At 41.6% G+C, this 22,592-nt stretch overlaps 1 protein-coding gene across 3 annotated transcripts in view; it reads left to right on the top strand.

Annotated features, from left to right (window-relative positions):
• RIC3 (RIC3 acetylcholine receptor chaperone) overlaps window positions 1-22,592 on the top strand; it is a 35,250-nt gene that overhangs the window by 3,839 nt on the left and 8,819 nt on the right. Inside the window, exons 2-5 of one of the 3 annotated variants that reach the window (XM_069091164.1) lie at window positions 7,055-7,275; window positions 9,547-9,625; window positions 11,906-11,999; window positions 12,411-12,559. In XM_069091164.1, the coding sequence (XP_068947265.1) occupies window positions 7,055-7,275; window positions 9,547-9,625; window positions 11,906-11,999; window positions 12,411-12,423 (407 nt within the window). In that variant the 3' untranslated portion in view covers window positions 12,424-12,559. Of the gene's footprint in view, window positions 1-7,054; window positions 7,276-9,546; window positions 9,626-11,905; window positions 12,004-12,410; window positions 12,560-22,592 lie in introns of those variants that run through there. The other 2 variants (XM_069091163.1, XM_069091166.1) reach the window with 2 other exon arrangements.

Below are 22,592 nucleotides of genomic sequence, written 5' to 3'. Positions count from 1 at the left end.
TTCAGAAACCTTCTGAGTTCCAATTACCAGGAACTCAGTCTCCAGGAAGCAGTCCCTGATTCCTCAGCTGGAAGGGTTCTCTCCCTCAAAGATTTTCTTAAGAGTCCTTTGGGTTACTCCTTTGCCTTTCATCTTCTACTTTGGGATATACTTATCTAGTGATTAATACAGCAACTGGCTAGTTGTAGGCACTTAGTAAATGTTTGTTGACTGTTTGACTTATCTGTGTACTTTTTATATCCTCCTCCCCACCCCTATTTCTTCTTAGAAATAGAGATCATATGGGGCGGCCAAGTGGCGCAATGAGTAAGAGCGCCAGCCCCGGCTTCGGGAGACCAGCGATCGGTTCCGGCCTCAGATACTTGGCACCCACTCAAAGTAACTGGCCGTGTAACCTTGAGCAAATTACTTAACCCCAATTGCTTTAAAATAAAATAAAAAGAAATAGAGACCATGCCATTTTTTAAAAATCACACTATTCTCAAATACCTAATACAGGGCTATGTATATTCAGTGCAGCAGATAGAATAGAATACTATGTGCAGTCAGGTAAGGATTTATTAAGCACCAAGGCAGTGGGTTTTAAGTGCTCTGTTAGTCTATGTGTACAGAGACAAAGGCAGAACAGCCCTTGCCCTCAGGGATCTCACACTTCTTAACAGGGAGACATTGGGCACATATGTAAGTGCAGCCTTTACAAAACATACCCAGCAGATGGGACCAGGAAAGCTGCCTTGCTTCTGCTTAGTTAGCGCTTGAGCCAAGTCTGGAAGGGCCGGGAGACAGAGGTGAAAAGGTGCATTCCAGGCTTGGGGAACAAGGAAAGGCACAGAGTCAGGATATGGAGTGTCCGGTGAGGCCCAGCAAGAAGGCTAAGAAGGAAGTATGTCATCTCATTTGATGTGAAGACAGGAGAAAGTGAGGAATGTAGACAGCTTTTTCAGGGCTCTGGGCTGCTTGTGACTGGGGACACAAAGAAAAACCAAACAGCCCCCACCCTCAAGGAGCTTACATCCCATCCGGTAATTTCTTAAGAAGGGTTTGTTATTGAATTGAATTACAAGGAAGATGGTCATTGAAGTCCGTGTAGTCACTAAGAAGAAAATGAGAGAGGGATCAGAGCAGTGCAGGGAGGCACAGAGGTGGGGAGAGCTCCGCAGGAAGAAAGAAGTGATTGAGTCTAGTGATACATCGTGATTGTGGCCTAGTTTTGCTTCCAAAATTTCCTTCCAAAAACCTTTTCCAGAGAGAAACTTACTTCAGGAAGAGACCCATCAAACCTTGCTTGAACTCTGGCAATTAGAGTTATAAATACATACAGTTCTTTATGGATTGATTTGTCCTGAGAATGAAGTGTTACAGACTGCTTAATGTTGCTTTCAGAAAGCTCTTTGGTTAACATTGCTAGCCTTTTGTAAGCAGCAGGAACTGTGCTGTTTTTTAACAATGAGAAAGTGGTGCTTTGCTTTCTAAAATCCATTAGGTGTATAGTGAGTCTCCAGTGATACACTAAGTGAAATGTTAATAATTAAATAAACCAAAATGTAGAAAAAGCTTTCAATAAACAATTAAGATTTAGTCAAATTCCACTTTATAGAATGCTTAAGTATATGTGCATGCGCACACACACACACACATTCTTCACAATTGGTAGAAGACGTAGTCTGAAGCATTGATTCTCATTGCTTTATTTTCTTTCCTTTTGGTTGTTTTTATTTTAAGTCAACTTGAAAAAACAGGTATACATTTCCTTCAGCTAAAAACCAAAGATGGAAGAAAAACTTGTCATCCTGAATGACCTGAGATGATACATTAAATCTTCAGCACAAAACCTTGCCCATTCACTAAATATTTGTTGAATATAGGTATGTTAGTAGAGATTCTAAGATGTGCTTACAACCATATGAACTAAGTAGTCTTGCATTGTTATGCTTTGGTTCTCTGTTGGTGCTCCTTTTAACTTCTTTATTTCTGTTTCTGGCTCCACCGTTCACTTGGGCTCCCATATTCATAATATTGGAGAGAGAACTTGGTGTAGTGAGAAAGTATTGAACTTAGAGTTTGAAAAGACCTAGGTTCAAATTCCTCCCAAGATCCTTGCCAGTTATGTGACCGTGGGTAAGTCACCTGGCTGAGCCTCAGTTTTCTCACCTGTAAAATGAAGATAATATTATTTTCAATGTGTATGTCATAGGGTGGTTGTGAAGAAAGCGTTTACAAACTTTGAAGTGCTGTGCAAATGTCAGCTGTTGCTATTATTTTAGGTTTTCTTTTAACTCTTTCCTCTTCCTTACCATTTGTCCTGTCCAAACCCTGTCTATGTTAAATGAAACCTGGAAATTCAAGGATAAATTAGAGAGGGAAATTGGGAGAGAAAATTAGGACAAGTGACAATCACCCACCCAAAAAAAAAAAAACCAACAAGAAAAAAAGCTGGGGGAGAGAGTTCATGAATGTGCTGGGAAAGGAGTGAGTTACCAAGGCCCATATGCTTCAGCGTCTTCATTCCTGTTGCCACCCCGGTGAATATGGATCTTCATTATCTCCTGCCTGTACTATCGCAGCAGTCTCCAAACGGGGTTTCCCACCATCAGTTCTGTCCTCCAAAACATCGCTCATCCTGCTGGAGCCATAACCAGCAATTTTGGTACCTAAGGCAAGAAGCATGAAGCCTTCCCTTGTATCTTTCAGTGGGGGTGAGGCAGTGCTGGGTGAGGAGAGACTGCCCCACAACAGGAATGCAGAGAGGCTGGGCCACCACTAGACCACCACCAAGGACACTGCTACAAAGGGAGGCTCCAGGAGCTCATCTCCTGTGCTTATGTCTTCCATAGTTTGGTTTTCCAGGACTGAAAACCCTGGTCAACTTTCTCGAATTACAATTCTTCTTATTACTGCCAAAATGATTTTTCTTACATATGTCACATCACTCCTCTGCTCAAAGATTCTTCAGTAGATTCTCCACAGTCTGGAATCAAGTTACTTTTCCAGCCTTAATGCATATCATTCCCCTCCACACACTCAGTACTACAATCAGACTGAACTATATTCTGGTCCCTGAGCATATATACCCACCTCTTTGTCTTTACTCACAACGTTCCCTCAGTCTCCCTCCCCCTTTTTGCCTATTACTCATTCTTTATAGACATTCTCCAAATACCTCACATAGCAGTTTGTTTTACACTATGTGTATAACAATGTATATTGTAATTATTTTTATTTATGTTTTATTACCCTACTAGATTGTAAGCACAGCGAGTCAGTCACTAATCCCCCATTGCCTGCACAATGCCCTCAAACATAGTAGGTGTTAAACAAATATTTTTTTCAACAAGCGAATGATGAATCCATGATTTCAGCAGTACAGTATCTCACATATTGTTGCTTATCACAGCCTTTCTATGCCTCATTCTGTGTGATTCTTGTAATGTCTCTTTAATAGTTTTAAACGGTTACCATAAATTTCCTCTCTAAAAGCTAAGAATTTTGAGGAGTTAGCCACCAGTGTCAGGCCTTGAAAAGAGATTTAGGATAGGTGAAGTGTTGTAATAAGTGTAAAGTACACTCTGAAAGCTCACCAGTGATCTCCTACTTGCCAGCTTTAGTTGCCCTTTGTGTCAGTGAAGATCTAAATTGGAAAACTCGACTCATCCCTCTGGTACCTTCTAACACTCTAGTCCCCCCCTCTTTATGGTATCCTAATGAGTGATCCATACCCACTTTCTCTGCTTCTTCACCTACCCCCTCCTTTGAGAGCTACATTTTGGCTTATGTACTTACCTCAGCCTCCTTTTCATCAAACCTAATAAAGCATTTCCCAATTTGAGCTGCTTATGCTTCTTGCTACTTCATCCAATGGTATCCCCCAGCATCTGAAGAGATGAAATCAGTCACAAATATGTGTCCAATATTTCACCTTACTGCAGCTGAACTTTTTTTCTTATGTGTTACTAGTTTCTTCTCCATGACTTTAAACAGCACTGCTCTCCTCCTGGTCTCTGAGACATAATTCTGGAGGCATTTTTGTCCCCACCTCCAATCCAACAGCCGTGTTGTTGATGGACTGTATTGGTCCTCAGATCTGTTCCTTATGGTTTCCAGTGCCATAGCCCTAGCCCCTCATTCCTTCACATCTGAATCTATGGTAGCCACCTAATGTGATCTCCTGGTCTCCAACCTTCCTCCCTGAAGTAGATCATATATTTTGCTAAGAGTAATATCTCATATTGTATATTGCTAAGAACAGGCTTCCTCAGATGTCACTTTCTTTTTTTTGCCTTTTTTTATTTTTTGGAGGGCATTTGGGGTTAAGTGACTTGCCCAAGGTCACAGCTAGTTTTTGTATTAAGTGTCTGAGGCTGGATTTGAACTCAGGTCTTCCTGACTCAAGGGCCAGTGCTCTATTCACTGCGCCACCTAGACTCCCCTTAGATGTTCAGAAGCCTTCAGTGATTTATGGAATCGTAGGATTTTAGAGCTGGAAGGGACATTGGGATCACCCAACCCAGATGAGGAAACTGAAGTATACAGAGGGAAATGACTTGGCCAGGATCACATCACTATTTATGGCAAAGCGGGGACTAGACTTTAGTGTGAGGAAACAAAGTGGCACAATGGCCGCCTCCCTGGTATCTGTGAAATGTAAAAAAAAAAAAAAAAAACTAGAAAAGGACCTCCATTTACCCTGGAAGGCAGGGATTTGGACAGAATATAAACCTGCACACTCATCCTTCAGTTCCTGAAGCAGGCTTTCTTGTACTTGTGCTAAGCATTCCCACTTCAACCAGCCCTCCTAGGTGGTTCCAAGTCCCCTTCGCTATCACATGCCAGTTTATATGTCCTCAGCTGTGGCACCCATAGATGTACTAATGAGGGCAGAGGGTAGGACTATCCCCTCCCTTGTTCCGAAGGCTCTACTGGGATTATTGAAGCCTTCATTATACCAGAGCCCCGCAGTAAGCTTTTAGTCAAAATTCCCATGTTTAAACTAAAACCTCCAGGTCGTTTTTACATATACTCCTATCTAGCCACACCTCCCCCATTCTGTACTCGTCCAGTTGAACTGTCTTTAACCTAAGTGCAGATTTTATGCTTCCATCTCTTACGTTTTCTATTCACTTCTCAAGCATTTATTAAAGCCTTCCTGTGCATGAGACGCTGTTCTGCAGTATCTCGCAAGGACAAAATAAAACATCATCCTTGCCCTCAAGTAACTTGCCCATTCATGTAAGATTTGACCCATCATTCAGCTTATCTAGATTTTTTAAATTCAGGTTCTGTCATTCATTGCATCAAGCATCTCTTTCAACTTTGTATCTTCCCAAATTTTAATATGTACGTTATCTACATCTTGGTCTAAATTACTGATAAGAATGTTGAATAAAATTGGGTTGAGGACAGAACTTTGAGACTTGCTACTGCAGACCTCCCTCCATGTTTACATTGTTTTATTCATCAGTACTCTTTAGGATTGGTCATTTAGCCACTTAATTGCTGTCATATCATTTTTTCCACAGTTGTATCATAAAGGTTTTGTAAAATCCTAATGAAACTGCCTACTCTCCTGAGCTGAGATGGGTTTAGTCTATTACGAACTCTTCTTGATGAAGGCATATTGGTTTTCTGTAATCACTTTTTCAAGATGTTCACAAACCATCTCTTTCATGATCTCCTTGAAATTTTCCCCAGGAATCCCAGCTAAGCTCTCTGGCTGATAGCTTGCAGATTCTATTCTTTTACTTATTTCTTTTAGAAAATCATAGTAACTTCTGCCCTTCATTAATCCTTTGGTAACTCTGGTTTTCCACACCTAGGGCAGCTAGGTGTTCTCTCACAGTCTCCTTGCTTATCTTGAACATCATCTACCTATGTGCCATTTTTGTTCTGTCCTCTCATTGCTAAGATTATTATTTTCTGTGGCAGAGAAAATAGAAGCTAAATAGGACTTGAACCGCTGTCTCTTTTTGTTGACCCTTGTCATCTCCCAAGTTGTGGTCCTGTCTTTAATACTCTTCTTTTCTCCAAAATATAGCAACAACACATTTTTGTTTCCATTCGATTTCCTTGCTAGCCTTAGCTTCTTCTGAGGTTTAGCACTCCAAATTCTGTTCTTACAGTTATCATGTTATACTTTGATATTCATCTTTTGTTCCCTCCCTTTGCCTCCATCTTCAAAAATCTGGGTTAGTTGATTAGTTCCCTGTGTATCTGCATCAGTCTTTTCAGACCATTCCATTTCTCCTTCTTGTTGGAATTATTTCCCTTTGCATCTTTAGAATTTCATTCTTGAGTTTTCCCTCTCTCTCTCCTGTGCTGACTTCCCTATTTTAGTATATGGAATTTATCTGTCCTTCCTCTTAGCTCATTGAAATCTACTTTCCTGAAAGCTAGAAAATGTGTCAGATTATGCCTACCTTTCCTTCTCTTCACAGACCCTGGAAAGGAATGTTCATTTTCCCACAGGATTCCCATCATTTTCACTCCAGCAACAAAATCCTCCATGTTAGTGAAAATCAGATCCAGAATAGAATTTTCTCCTTGTTGTTTCTTCCACCTTTTGAAGAACAGAATTACCATCAAACCAAAATATCAAATACCATTAAGCCTTTTTCTCCTACCAATCCAATAGTCAGATCCTATAGCCAGATCACCTAATTTCCTATTTGGAAGACAGATTGAAATCAGTGTTGGAAGAGGAATTTGGCTGTCAGAGAGGGAGCAAGAATGACTAGGTTCATATACTTGACCTCCAAGACAAAAAAGAAGGCACCCCTAGAGCTCACCTACAGGATCTTGGGTCTTCCCTCAAGGGGGAAGGTTGTCAAAGCTGTAGAAAGAGGTAGTAGTACATGAAAAGGAGGAAATGGGGGAAGATCTCAGCTGCCTCTCACCCAATTTCCTGCCAGTCCCAGTGATACTGTTGTCCTTGTTACCAGGACACAAAGTACTCACGAGAAATGGTTTAAAAGTGTTAAATATTTTGGAAAATTCGCTTTTTGCCAAATGCTAGTTCTGGCAACAGAAGGAACAAAAGATGATTCATTTCTTTCCTCAGGAAAGATGGGTCGATTTCCACCAATGATGCATCACCAAATGTCTTCCGATGGTCCTGCTACCGGCACCCCTTTCCCCAGATCTCACCTTACAGAGGCAATTGCCAAAACCAAAGGATCTGGTGGCACTGTGGGAGGTGGTGGTGGAAGAGGCCTTATGGGCCAGATCATTCCCATCTATGGTTTTGGAATTCTTCTCTACATCTTGTACATTCTGTTTAAGGTAAGTGGGCCCTATCTCTTCTTTCCTAGTATGAGGAAAGCTAATGGAAAGCCTGATTACATTCAGGCTTTGAGGATCATTTTTTTTTTTCAACAAGAAAGACAATATTGGGTAGTGGCTAGACAGCTGGCCTCAGGGTCAGGAAGATTTTAGTTCAGTGCTAGCCTCTGATCCATCCTGGCTGTGTGTGTGATGATGCCACTCCCCAAGCTTCATTCAAGGCAGATGCTTCTCTCCATTGGTAGAGGATATTTCCTCATTGTGAGTTCCCTACACCAATAAAATTACAGGTCTAGATAAAAATTAAATTTTGTTCAGCAAGGTTATTTTTAAGCCTTTTATTTTTCTCCAGAAATTAAAGTCTTTAGCAGGTAAGTCAGATAATGAATGAGAAAATAAAGCACTAGGGTACTTCTTCCGATACTCATTTTTAGATAGCATAGCATCGTTTTCTCCAGTCTCTTCAATTTTATTGTGGTTGGAGACTGCCAGGTTTTAAAAATGCCCCAAAGCTCTAACATTAAGATTAGAACTATTGTTGTTTGTCCTTCAGTCATGAAGAGGACCTTGACATCAAGGAGGTAATGTCATGACTTGCAAGTGAATTGGATTTAAGTGAGGCAGGGCTGTGCAGTCACCAGCCTCACCTTCTCCTCCAGAGCCCTCCAGGTCCAGTGGCTAGATATAGGTCAGGACGAATGGAGATGGCACTGGATGCAGTGGGGTACCTTGACCTTTTTAAGCTAAGGTCTTTCCCAGGTTTCAGTTTTGCCTCTTTTTTGTAAAGATTAGAGAGACAAGACATCAGAGACCCAAGTTTAGGGAGCCACGTTCTCTGTCCCAAAAAAGGACTGAGGCACCTAAGTGAAACAATACATACATACATAGCATATATATGAATATGCAAGTGTATGTATGTGTGTGTGTGCTCGTATTCACAGCAGCCCCGTGAGAGGGTTAGTACAAGTGTTCTGCCCATTTGACAGATAACTTGAGGGTCAGAAAAAATTACTTTGGTGGGGCCAGAGCCATGTTTCAAATCCAGCATACTTTCCACCACATCATACGGAAAAGAAAGGGTGGAAATTATTTCTAATGTTCAGCTTGGGAGCTCAGAACTTGACTCTGAGATTCAGCTTTTGATTTTAATTTAATAGACATAAAGAGATGATTCATACCATTAGACATACCATGCCTTCCCCCACCTCCTTTGGATCTAATCATTTTGGCTGGTTTTCTGCACTTGGTATCCAGAAGTCTAAAATACATCCATAAAATTCACCTGTTGGGTCCTAAACATACTTAGTCATAGTTGAACAACTCTGTTTTTTCTCCTGTCTGATAAAAATCAGTTTTCCTTTTTTCTTTCCTTATAGTTCAGTAGAAGGCATTCTGTGTCTCAACACAGAATTTAACCCACAGCCTTTTTCTTCCCAAAGAGGAGGATCCCTAGAAAGGACTTAGGAGAACTTATTATTTCCACAGCTGACCCTGAGCTTTCCATGTTCCCTTTTCTCAGAAAACCAGCCACATGGGGTCTAGATAATAATTGAAATAACACCACTTTGTAATTACATGGTACTTTTCTTCCCAGGAGCTGACGGGGCTAATTTTGTTTCATTGTCCAAGCATCCCCAACAGCCTGAGACAGAATGCCCCTCACCTAACTTAAAACGTGACATTTGACAATTCCTTTGAGGGATCATTTGTGTCCTTTAGAGTGGACCCTTTCTAAATAAAACCGGGCCTCCACGCAGGATCTTGGGAGGCCATACGGCACTGTGGATCATCGTCTGGCATCTCCATCCCACATATTTCAGTTGGCTTTGTCAGCTGCACGGGAGGGTCCAGCTCCTTCCTGCCAGGCTCTCTCACAATGATCCTGCAGGAAAACCACTAAGGAAGTCCTATAAATTTCCTTTATGCACTTTTCTTTTCCCTAACTTGGCTAAGAAGGGAAAAAGAAACCCTTTGAAGCCTTTTATTTTATGAAGCTTATCACAGGATTTCGTGCCTGAGGGGCCCTTAAAGATGATTTAGTCCAGCACACCATTTCTCCCTCCTCTTTCCCTCCATCATTTGGTTGCCCTGATTTTAAGGCCTTGTTTTGGAACCAGGAGAGTTTCTTCTGAGCATGTTGCTGTTTCATTTGGATTCCTGGTTTAGTATTAGTCTCCCAGCCTTCCATTTTTTCCCCTGTAATAATGTTGTGTCCAGTGCCTTTGGGCTTTGGATTGGCCATTAACAGGTTGTAACCTCTTTGATTCTCAGCTCTCTTCCAAGGGGAAAACCACTGCAGAGGAACGGAAATCTACCACTGCTCTGCATGGAAATGCAACTAGGAAGATCAGTAAGTATCATTTCTAAGTGGACTAAAAAATGTTCGAAATTTTAACAATGCTATGAGCTAGTGCGATAGTATGCTGCTACCACCTACAGGAAATGGAGACATTCCCCCTAGGATGCTCCGTATTCATCTAAAATTGTCGTTACTTGTAATCTCTCGGAGTTTAGCTCTGAACTCTCCAAGGGAAAGTGCAGTGCCTGTATTGATATTAGTTTATCACTCTGGACTAAAGGGACACAAAGCAGACTGCTGTCACTTCACTTTCTAAAAGAGTGACTTCTGAATTGATTAGCAAGTCATGACTTCATGTGTGGAAAGGGTCACTAATTTGGAGGTTTCAGAACTGCTGTTAATAGATACCCCCCTTTTACAGATGTGCAAAACCAAGGTGGGAAACAGGCAAGTCAACACATTAATTAGTGTCAGCATTAGAAATAATACCTAATGCTTCTTATTCTTGTCACTCAGTGTCGATTGAGCCCTGGCGTGGTCCCGGGCTTTAGAGGATTAAAACAGCAATAGCTCACATTTTTCTAGTGTTTAAAAGTTTATTATGAAGTGTTTTCCTCACAGGCATCCAGTGAAGCAAGTATTATCCTCATTTTGCAAATGAGGGAGTTGGCGATCAGATAGGGAAGTCTTGCCTAGGGTTACAGAGCTAGCCATACCTTATGGAGCCAAGACTCAAGCCTTAGTCAGTCCACTACACCATGCCTAGACAACAAGCTTGTAGTTGGAGGAGAGAAGACATATACACCTGAAAAGATAAGTACAAAAGATCGCCAGTGATTAATGAGTGTTTCGGACCTTAAGAGCTGTGGGAGTTTAGAGGGGGAGAAATCACTTGCAGTTCATGGGGGAAGTCAATGTGACCTGACTTTTAAGAATTTGTGTGGGGTGGGGCGAGGGGATAGCCATCCCAGGTGGGAGGAGCAGCATGAGCAAAGACGCACAGTATAAACCCGCTTGGCTAGACGATAAGCACTGGGCAGCAATGGAAGTAGAGGGGTTGGAATGGTTGCTATGCCTTCACAGTGCCCAGAACAAGGGATTTAGACTTTATGCTATAGGCAAGAAACCTTTGCCCATCTTTTCTCTGATAAGCATGCCATTTTATTGTTTTTTTCTTATGGATTTCCTCTTAAAAGAGAAGCTTCCTATCACATTCTGACTTCATTCTACCAACCTTCAACATTCATGGAAAATAAATCTATGACATTTTTCACACCCTCAATGGAAGTTTAATTGTTTAACCAGCCTTGATGGAAATGCACTCAAAAAAATAATTTTAAAAAGATTTATGGGCTCTGTAAGGGGTAGCAGACCTAGTACCATATCTCATAATGCACTTAAACAGGGAAAGGAAATCAAATTAATACATAAGAGCAGCTGTTTTTATTATAATGGAAATAGCATTTTGTATCTGCTTTTTGTCCCTTCATTTCAGTTGACTGATTTCGTACAGAAAATTAAAAAAAAAATACGGAGCCCTTAATGTGGCATTTTCCTGCTTCCCAAGCACTTTACAAACATTAGCTAATAACATAAAGGTGTGTTTCAGAATTGCTAAAAGCTGGCTGAAATAGACTTTATCTTCATGAAGATCTAAATTCATCTGTCTAGAAAGGCATCCCAGGCGTAGATAAAACCATAGCATCCATGTAGTAAATAGTCTTTCGTTTCTAACTCTACCATTCATTTCGTTTATAGGTTATTTAAAAACTTGTGTTGTTATATTTTTAATTCTCTTGATTGAAGGACCACTGTGTTTTCACCTTCCTTAGAGAAATACTACCATTAGTGTTTAATGCCACATATCTGCATGATAAAGATCATTTTTAGACCTCAGAAAAGCATCATTCATTTGGGGGCCTTAGCATCTATCCTAAAGAACTTGACAAGGTTGTGTCTTAGCCCCAGGAACAGTTTGTGCCTAAAGGGATAGAGAAGGCTGTCCCCCTGCCTTTCCCCTCGAACATATAATGGCTTTCTTTTTAGTGACACATGTACTATCCCAGTCGTTAGACCGGCCGTGTATCAGGTCGTGACTTGTTAAACCATTCACTGAAGATGCTTCTTGTAGCATTTCTTTACTCAAATCTCTATTCCTTCTTTTGGCATGAGAATCAGTAAACAAGAGATGAGTCCTGATTAGCTTGACCCACTCCCAGCCCTTGCCTGAAATTTCAGACCCAAGCCAGATTATAGAAGAATGCGGCCGTTACTTTGCAGAAATGGGCTTACAAAATTGTCTGTGCCTATTGGATTCTTGTTCATTTTTAGCCAATTATGAGCTTGCTCAGCTACAAGAGAAACTGAGGGAGACAGAAGAAGCAATGGAAAAGTTAATCAACCGAGTAGGACCAAACTGCGAGAGGTAGGTTTTCATAAAACGGAACTTTGCCTTTCTCCCCCATGAGAGACTCTTCTCAGAATCCACCCAGAATGTTTTGAGAGCTCAGCTTCTTTTTACAGTTTTCCTTTTATGTGTATGTCATCTTATCTGTTCAGTTCTACCTCAATCCTCATTTAACATCTCCATATTTGTAAATGCAGCCACAGTTCTCAAAGAGGAAAAAATATGGTCAAGCTCGTAAAGAGTGTGTGTTCACTAGAAGTGTGATCTCCCCCTCCCCACCAATATAGAGTTGTTGCTTGCACCTAACTCAAAAGCAAAATAATTTCCAATATTCTTTTATAAGTTGGGTTAAGAAACAGTGGTGGGCATAGTGACTTAATCTGACTAGTAGCCTAGTACAATAAGATAGAGAAATACTTGTTCTTTCAGAAAAAGACACTGATTTGCTTCATCTTACTTCAGTTTCCTGTAAAGTTTCATTCTGGGCTAGGATCCTGGTGTCATCTGATCAAAGTAAGCTAGTTCCTGCCAATTTTACCGGCAAACCCAATTTGCTAATAAAGATGGAAAAAAAATAACTTGAGGGGGTTGTATGTGTTTTTCTTTGATAACTGAATAGTACAGTATTGTTAGGTCTAAACGGTTATGTTCTGCAGAAAGAACACACTGCTGTAAAATTGCCTACCTTGATGTATTTTTAAAATAAAGTAGTGCATTGTTCTGTAGCAACCTGCTAAGGGTTATTGAAATGATACATCCCTGTGCCAGAAATGTTGCTGAATTATTGAAGAATTCTTCATGAAATATGGTTTGTATTTCTGTTATATGAAAGGGAAATGCTGCTAGGCAGGAAAAGCCAGTGAAATGCTCCTGGGTTTGTAATATCAGTCGTCCTCAGCTTGATGGAAAACATAACTTTAAAATGTGAACAGAACAATTATAATATTTAAACCTCTCTGGGAGCTGTTACTGGAATGGAAATTCCCTGATGTGTATAAAAATCAGGAGCAGAACCCACACAAGTAAATCACATCTCTAGGTTGTGTATTAAACAATAAACATTTGGAGCAATTAAGACTCAAACTTGGATTGTACCAGCCCATCATTGCAACTCTCAGCATGGAGAGGGATCACATACATCAAAGAAGCAAGTGTGTCACCACGAACCTTCAGTTATTAGTAAATAAATCCTGATAAGTGAGCTGGAGAGTTAAGAGCTAGTGGAGACAATTGCTCGGCTGTCTGAAAGGAGTGACATTTAGTGTTTCCTATATAATATAGTGTGGTGCTTTCGATTATTCATGCAGGAAACATAGGTGTTCATATATTATGTAGCGATGACTCTCTAATAGGCACATAATAAGTATTCGGTAAATACTTGTTGAATGAAGAGAGTGATTAGGCCAACTGAACCATATGACAGGGAGCTAGCAGGGGCCAAGAGAGGCAGCAGAGCAGCAGCTTGGCATGGGGGCTAACAGCAGAAGTGCTGGTGGGATGCTGCATACCCAAGAACCTTCGGAGCCAAGGCAGCCTTTCCAGTGATTGGAGGGGATTGTCCTCTGCCTGTCTTCCCTGGGGAGGTTATCTCCAGCTGTGCACTTCACATGCACAGTTTACCAGTCTTCTTGATTAAGGAGAAGGTGAAAGGACTTTACACTTTCTGGCTTATTAAGTAGGTCTCAAAAAACTGCAGAGAGGAAGAATGAAGATTTGACTAGAGCATCGGTTGATGAAAAAAACAAACAAAAGGCAAGGATTTTAATTGAGTTCTCACAGCTTCTGCTCCTCTGTTATTCTCCACACAGCTCAGAGTAGGCCTGGTATATTGCATTTAGTTCTGGCTGCTCCATTCTTGTTCTTTCTTTTTTTCTTTCCTCCTTTCTTTCTTCCTTCCTTTCTTTCTTTTTCTTTCTCCCTCCCTTCCTTCCTTCCTCCCTTCCTTTCTTCCTTCCTCCCTCTCTCCCTCCCTCCCTTCCTTCCTTCCTTCTTTCCTTACTCCCTTCCTTCTTTATTTTTGGAGGCAGCTAGAGTAAAGTGACTTGCCCAGAGTCACACAGATAGTAAGTGTCTTGAGACTGGATTAGGACTCAGGTCTTCCTAACTCCAGGCATGGAGCTCTTCGAAGCAGTAATCCCCTAAAGTGATGAGAATGGTGAAGGGACCAGAAGCCATTTCACAGGAAGACTGGTTAAAGGAAGTGTGTTTAGCCCGGCAATGAGAAGACTCGGAAGACATGTGTGAAGGTTTTGTCAGTTAGAAGGAGGAATTAGAAGGTGGTGGAGTAGAAGCAGGACCTCTGCCTGGCTCCGGCTTCCGGCTTCCACCTTCCCCAATCCATGTAAAAAAGGGGACTCTGAACAAACTTTGGAGCTGCAGAACCCACAAAATGACACAGAGAAGCTAACCTCTTGCTGAGGACAGGCCGTCAGGAATCAGCCAGCTCTGTGCTCTGGGAGCTGAGGCCAGGCCTGCATGAGCCAGAGGTTTTAGCCCCAGCATGGGCCTGACCAGCCACCCCAGCTGGAGGAACTCCAGATCAGCAGCAGCTGTGGCTGTTTCCAGATTTATCAACACAAAGATGCTAAGGACAAAGTGAGAGGTCAGTGCAGTGTGGACTTTGGGACCAGTAGTTGGGAGTGCATTGGCTTCTGCCCCCAGGGCAAGAAGCCACTGAGACACCCAGCACAGCCAGCACCACCTGGCAGCTTCAGCTCCTGGCCTGCAGACTGTAGGGGGACCAAGTGACCAGTCTGAGGGGTAATCACTCTTGCTTTAACCTGCTTGGATCTGGATTGCAGTCTATGGTGGAGGTCCTGGGATTCATGACCAGCTTGCCAGAGCATGTGGAGGCCTCAGAGAGGGCACCCAACTAATACCTCCAGCAGCTGAGAAAACCCCAGCATTTGGGACTAAAGCTCCCCTGTCTGGTGGCAGAGTCCTACTGTGGCAAAAAGTCCAGGGGTCAAGTGACTGAGGGGTGACATGACCAGACAAAGGAAACAAAACAAACAAAAGATTCCAACATTAAACTCCTATTTTGGAGACAAAAAGAGCAAAGCATGGAACGGGAGGAAGACAGTGAAGTCAGAACTCCTGCACCAAAAGCTTCAAAGGAAAATACGAACTGGTTACAGGCCATAGAGGACCTTAAGAAGCAGATAAGAGAAGTGGAGGAAAAATTGGGAAGAGAAATGAGAACAATGCAAGAAAATTATGAAATGACAGTCAACAGCCTGACTGAGGAAAATATCTTAAAAAACAGACTAAATCAATTGGCAAAAGAGGCTCAAAAAGGCAATGAGGAGAGGAATGCCTTGAAAAGCTGAATTTTCCAGATGGAAAAAGAATCTCAAAAGCTCAATGAGTTGAATCTTTCCCGCGAATTTAGATTGGAGCAAAGGGAAGCTAGTGACTTTAAGAGAAATCAAGATGATGTTAAACAGATCCAAACAAATGAAAGAATAGAAGACAATTTGAAATATCTCATGGGAAAAACCACTGACCTGGAAAATAGATCCAGGAGAGATAATTTAAAAATTATTGGTCTACCTTAGAGCCATGAACAGGGAAAGAACCTAGAAATCATCCTCCAAGAAATTCTCAAGGAAAATTGCCCTGATGTTCTAGAACCAGAAGGCAAAATAGAGGTTGAAAGAATCCACCAATGACCTCCTGGAAAAGATCCCAAAAAGAAAACTCCTAGGAATATTATAGCCAGGTTCCAGAATTCCCAGATCAAGAAGAGAATATTATGAGCAGCCAGGAAGAAACAATTTGAATATCATGGAAACACAATCAGGATAACACAGGATCCAGCAGCTTCTACACTGAGGGATCAAAGGGCCTGGAATAGGATATTCCGGAGGGCAAAGGAGCTGGAATTAAAATCAAAAATCACCTACCCAGCAAAACTGAATATCATCTTTCAGGGGAAAATATGGTGATTCAGTGTAATAGAGGACTTTCAAGCATTCTTAATGAAAATACCAGAGTTGAATAGAAAATTTGACATCCAGATAAAAGAAACAAGAGAAGCTTGAGAAGGTAAACAGGGAAAAGAAATCATAAGTCACTGATGAAAAGCAAACTATTAACATTCCTACATGGAAAAATGATAATTGTAACTGATGAAACTTTTCTCAATATGAGAATAGTCGAAGGGAATAGAAATATATATATATATATATGTATGTATGTATGTATATATATATCAATATATGTCTGTATCATAGGGTATATGGGCATATGAATACATATGTGAATGTGTGTATATATGCTTAGAGGTATACATAGATAGAGGGCACAGGACCAATTTAATAGGAAGGGATGATACTTAAAAGGGGAAATTAAGAGGTGAGAAAGGAATATAATGAGAGGAAATGGAGAGAGACAGTATAGGGTAAACTATCTCATAAAGAAGAGGCAAGGGAAAAGGGTTACAATGGAGGGGAAAAATAGGAAAGCAAAAGGGTATGGGTCAACCTTTTTCTCACTGAATTTGGCTCGGGGAGGGAATGAAATGCACACTAAATAGGGTATCTCACCCTACAGGAGAGTAGGGGGAAGGGGATGAGAGGGGGGATGAGGGAAGGGAGGGCAGGCCAGGGGGCAGGGAAGTTGGAAGCACTCACTTTTGAAAAGGGACAGGATCAAAGTAGAGAATAGAACAAATCGGTGGTGGGATAGGAGGGAGGGAAATATAGTCAGTCTTTTACAATATATCTTCTATGTTAATGTTTTGCATTAGCTACACATGTACAACCTATACTGAACTGCTTATCTTCCCAGTAAGGGTGAGTGACAAGGGAGGAAGAGAATGAATCTGGAATTTAAAGATTTAAAATCAAATGTTTAAAATAATATATATATATAATATTACATTATATATAGTATGTAATATATAATAGTGTTTATATATATATATATACACTATTATTAATACTATCTTACATGTAATTGAGAAAGAAGATATACAGGCACTGGGGCATAGAGATCCACCATGCCCTACTGAAAAAGTCTAAGGGGGTATGGGAGAAGATAAGGGAGAGAGCAGATTGGAGGAGGGGATAGCCTGTGGGACTGCTATTCTGGGGTGGTGGGTAGGGGAAAAACGGGGAGAAAATTTGTAACTCAAAATCAGGCAGAAATTTATGATGTAAATCAGAAGCTAATAAAGCATTTGAAAAAAAATGTCACAAGTTCACCCAGGTAATAAATATCAGAGCAGAATTTCCCACACAAGTCCTATGACTACATAGTGTGGTTGTTTGCATTAATAACAAAGGGTTGCAGTAAACATAGCAAGCATTCTTCAAAAAAAAAAAAAAGAAAGAGGAATTAGTGAGGGAGGCCTTGGCTGTAGGTGGCAAAACTAGATACAACTCCAGGAAGGCAGATTTAAACTTGGTATGAGGAGGGAAAAGGAGAAAGGAAACAAGCATTTATTAAACACCTGCTGTATACAGCCACCATGGTAAGCAAGGGCATTACAGATATGATCTTATTTCATACATGGGAAGGAGCTCCCCTCCCCCAAACAAGAATGCCTACTATGGGATAGTGAGGTCGACATCACCAAAGCTGTCCAAGAAGAGTCTGGATGTGTATTTGTGACGGGTGCCAGGAGAAGCGCTTTAGCAGAGAGAACACTAGACTTGGGGGTCAGAAAACCCAGGTGCAGATCCCAGCTCCATCATTTATAGCTGTGTGACATAGGCCTGAGTTTGCTCCATCAGAAAGGGGGGATGATATTCAGTCAACAAGCTTTTATCACATGTCTGCTGGGTGCTGAGGAAGCCAAGAAGTGAAAGTCTCTGCTTTCAAAGAGCTTAGATACCAAAGGGCAGCAGGGGGCACAGTGGAGAGAGCGCTGGAATCAGGAAGAACCGCGTTCAGAACCAGCCCCAGACACTCACTGGCTGTGCGGCAGCTGAGCACATCTCAAAGCTTCTGTTTGTCTTACTTTCTTCAGCAGTAGTATGGAGATAATAATAGCACTTATTTCTCAAAGTTGTGATGAGGACCAAATGAAATAGTGATTCTAGAGTGCCTGGCACACTGTAAGCACTATATGAATGTTAATTATTATTATAGTGGGGAAGAGGTATATTTACATACACAAGTATGTGCTATCTATATAAAGACACAAATACAGCTATATGGACAGATAGCTATACAAGATAATACAGAGAAGGGGGCACCAATAACCGAGGGAATCAGAAAAGACATCATGTATTTTTAAAAGTGGCCCTCAAACTGTCTTGAAGAAGGCTAGTGAACCTGAGAGCCATAGGTAAGGAGGGAGTACATTCTGGGCAAGGAGGATAGCCAGTACAAAGGTATGGAGGTGGGAAATGAAATATACTGTATAAGGAACAGGAACTCCATTTTGGTTGGATGATAGGGAGCTTGAAGGGGAGTAAAATGTAAATTCTGGACAATTGGGTTCCGGACCAGCACGTGAAGGGTTTTAAATGCCAAACATATTTGATCCTAGAATTAATAAGGTACATTGAAGTTAATCATGGAGAGGAGTGGCATGGTCAGACCTACACTTTGGGAAAATGTCTTTGGAAGCTGAGATTGTAGAAGGTGGAAGAAGGAGAGGCTGGAGGTAGGGAAACCAAAGACCGATCAGGAGACCTGCAGCTTTTTGGGCAGAAGGTGATAAAGGCTTGAGTAACAGTGGTGGCTTTGTGGGTGGGGAGAAGGGAGACACGTAAAAGATGTGGAGATATGGGGGCGGCCAGGTGGCTCAGCGAGTAAGAGCACTGGCTCCAGTGTCGGGATGACCTGGATCAAATCCGGGCTCAGATACTCAGCACCACACCCAGAAATAATAACTGGCCGTGTAACCTTGAGCAAGTTACTTAACCCCGATTGCTTTAAAAAAAAAAAAAAAAAGATGTGGAGGTAGCAATGACAAGATCCGGCCACTAATTGAGGTCTGGGGTAAAGGAGGGTGTCAAGCCCGGGTGACTGGAAGGACTGTACGTCTCCTTCCTAGGAGAGTTGTTGCACCTCCCAAATGAGGTGATGCAGGAATGGTGTCTTGTAAGGCTTATGCCCTAGAAATGTCGGCTATTGTCCTGTGATACTTTGAGTGAATGCTTCCTAAATCCTGAAACAAGCAACTTTCTTTTTGAAGTCTCACTGTAGCCCACACAAAACTTGTTGAATACTTGTTAAAAAGTGTCCTAGATATCCACTGGCTTCCCATTCATGCAGTTCTGTGAGATTTGCAAAGCTCTTTCTTCAAATACACATACATATTTTACATGTAATAATGCCGTAGTGTTGCAGATAAACTTAGTAAGCTTGAATTTTAAGGACGTTTTTAGGAGTTGGTGAAATGAGAGATAATGAGATGACTTGAAGTACTTAGAAAAACTTGAGTCAGAGTTGCCTGGGGGAAGAATTACGCATAATGCATTTTGTTGGAACACTTTCTGCTGTTGCAAACCAGGACTGATATTCCACTTTAGAGACAAATTGTGCATGTATGTTTGGGGCAGGACCAGGCTTATCTTCTAACCTATGTAATAATACTGCATTATGTAGGCAAGCCCAGCTTTTAGAAGAAGGAAGTTTGGAAACCGTACATAAAAATGTAGATCCCTTCATTCAGCAGGCATTCATTAAGTACATTCTTTGACAAGAATGCTGGCTCAAGCACTGGGTGAAAGAGAAGGTCTGTAGAAAACTCTTCATTTGCCCTTTCAGAATTTACATTATAACATGGATATCTTACTGTCTAGCCAGACGGGTCCCTGGGAGGCAGATCATTATCCAGCAGAATTCTGAGCACATGGGCTGTTGTCAGTAACCAGACATTTACAGAAACCACCAGATAATGGGGTAAGGAGGTAACAAGGGAATCATTGAAATACAAAATCACAGAAGGTCGATGTAGGTCTTGTCCAGTTGTGTCCAATTTTCCTAGTAAGTATCTGAGGCCAGATTTGAACTCAGGTCCTCCCGACTCCAGGTCTGGGGCTCTGTCCACTGAGTCACCTAGCTGCCCCTGGCTGCTCCATTTTCAGATTTGTTGTTGTTCAGTCGTTTCAGTCATGTCTAACTCTTTGTGACCCCATTTGGGGTTTTCTTGGCAAAGATACGGAAGTGGTTTGCTGTTTCCTTCTCCAACTCATTTTACAGATGAGGAAACTGAGGCAAACAGGGTAAGTGACTTGCCCAGGGTCACATAGCTAGTATCTGAGGTCAAATTTGAATTCAGTTCTTCCTGACTCCAAGGCCTAGCATTCTATACACTGTGGCGCCACCTAGCTGCCCCAGGGATAGTCTCTAGTGATGCTAATAGGAGCTAATAAATATATAATATATCATATCGTATAACTACTTTATGGATAGAAATCTTCTTGGAAGCCTCAGAACATCCCAGTGAAGGAAGCCAAATTCTTTTGTTAGTTTTTGACAAGTGAGAACCCGTGAGTGCCAGGGAGGTCACACAGACCACATACTAGCTGGGGCAGCAGAGCTGAGTCAAGCCCAGGCCCCCCAGCTCCTGGCCCAGTACTCTGGACCCTCTCCCCCTCCCCAGTGTGCTGTGTGCCTGCATCATCAGTGTATGATCTGGGGGCCGTGGAGGGGGAGCATTCACATTTTCTTTCATGTACTCTGTGCTCTGGGCGAAGTTTTTTGATGAAGAGGTTGATTTTCATTCTATAATGAGGGAACAATCCATATATCATAAAAATAGAAATTAGTACACCTGGGCCCCCATTTCTAAGTGTTTTTACTTAGTTGCTGTGTCCCAGGGCTGTTCACTTAGGCAGACTATGCCTTAGCTCAGCTACATGCTGCATAATACCTATCTTTAAGAGTTGCCGAGGCTTCGTTATTTAAAAATTTGCACAGAGCTTTAGAGCTCACAGGCAAAAAGCTGTCTCAAGTCTGAAAAGTATTATTAGATGATATTTAAAAAAACCTTTAATCCATCTCCAGGTTAACATCAGTTTCTGAAATGGAACATTTCTGGAATTTCAAGCACAAACCTTGTTACTATGGAAGGAACATCAGTGTAGGGACTTCAAAGAATTGTAAGTCTATCCAGACAAGCTATAAATTAAAGACCCTTCTTTGCCTCCCCTCCAAACACAGGAGATGTGTTTTATGAGAGAGATTTGATCAGCCAGGATAACCAGTAGGACCAGGTAGGATCTCATGATGCCACGTCTTCACAGAAGAAGAAATGAACAGGTGTCGCACACAGCATTCTGCCACAGCAAATAAATAGAATAAATACAAAAGGGAAAGTCTGCCCACTTAGTGCAATGGGAACAAAAGCTGAGGAAGAAGAAAAATGCTCTGGCCCACACGTTTTGGATTCAGACATTCTTACAGAGTAAATCCGCGACACAGTGGACGAGATAGTGAGGGGTCACTCTCGGTGGGCAGATCATAGAATACCCACAGGGAATCTGAACAGGGCTTGCCAATGTGCCCCCGTCCATGACTGGGCAAGAGCAGGGCAACACTCTCTGTTTTCCAAAGCAAGACCATGCTGCAGATTCAGGGTTCAGCATTATATCGTGGCTGGGGGAATGCGCTTCAGTTTATCATAACTGGTACCAAGAGGCAGAGATAAGAATGGGGAAAATGCCGAACTTAAGGTCCCAGTGGAAGACCATGGTTTAGCCGCCTCACTTCCTCAGGCCTCAGTTCCCTCATCTGTCAAATGGGGATGATGATCCCTTGCATGTGGAGCTGTTATAAAGGGGCTTAAGCAAAATTTTTGATTCCATAAAACCTTTGTGTTAAATATAAGCTTTTATTGCCATCATCACAGAAAGTCCCCCACCCTCCTTTCACCACTTTGTATTTCCCTAGTTTGCTCATGAGAAAATTGATTGAAAGACCTAGACTTCTCTTTCCACCACCATTATTCCATCTTGTGATGATTTCTGCAAAATCCGGATAAAGGCAGCAGTCCACACATTCATAGTTGTGCCTAATTACAGAATGTAATGTATGAGCAGATGTGGTCTTCAGAATACACGTTGTCTTCAAACCCACTGCTTCTGAAAGCAGAAACCACCTGTATAATGCAGTTTGATATACCTGGGTCAAGTCCCTTCCTCTCTCTGGCCATCACTTTCCTCATTAAAATGATAGGGTTGATCACTGTGGTCCTTTCTAACTGTAGTAGCAAATCTACATAAGAGATACATAGATCACTGTAATTATGTTCAAAAGAAATTGTTTAAGTTCAGTATTGATATTTTGTGTAATCATTAGTACAGGGTTTTTTTTGAAAGTAGGAAGATGTTATAAGAATTTAATGTCCAAGCAAGGTAAAGTCTAAAGAGAAGTACTTTCAAGGGAAGCTTTTACAGTAATGCAGGATAGGGGATGATGATGATGATCGAAACAGGTGGTGCCAGAGGCCAAGACGAGGTGGGCTATTTATTTTGGTATCCAGCCAATGTGCGAATTTGTTTAGCTTGATTATGCACATTTGTTACAATAGTTCTTGTTTTTCTTCCCAATAGTGAGGGAATCAAAGAAGGAAATAGGGTTGGGGGAAAGAAAAGGGAAGGAAGGAAGGAAGGAAGGAAGGAAGGAAGGAAGGAAGGAAGGAAGGAAGGA

This window comes from Petaurus breviceps, unplaced genomic scaffold, assembly GCF_028583685.1.
Source record: "Petaurus breviceps papuanus isolate PSGF00001 unplaced genomic scaffold, PetGlider_PUasm1.0 188, whole genome shotgun sequence".
NCBI classification, from domain to species: domain Eukaryota; kingdom Metazoa; phylum Chordata; class Mammalia; order Diprotodontia; family Petauridae; genus Petaurus; species Petaurus breviceps.
The sequence above is the reverse complement of the archived record's forward strand: the minus strand, read 5'-3'. Positions and strand labels throughout refer to the sequence as shown.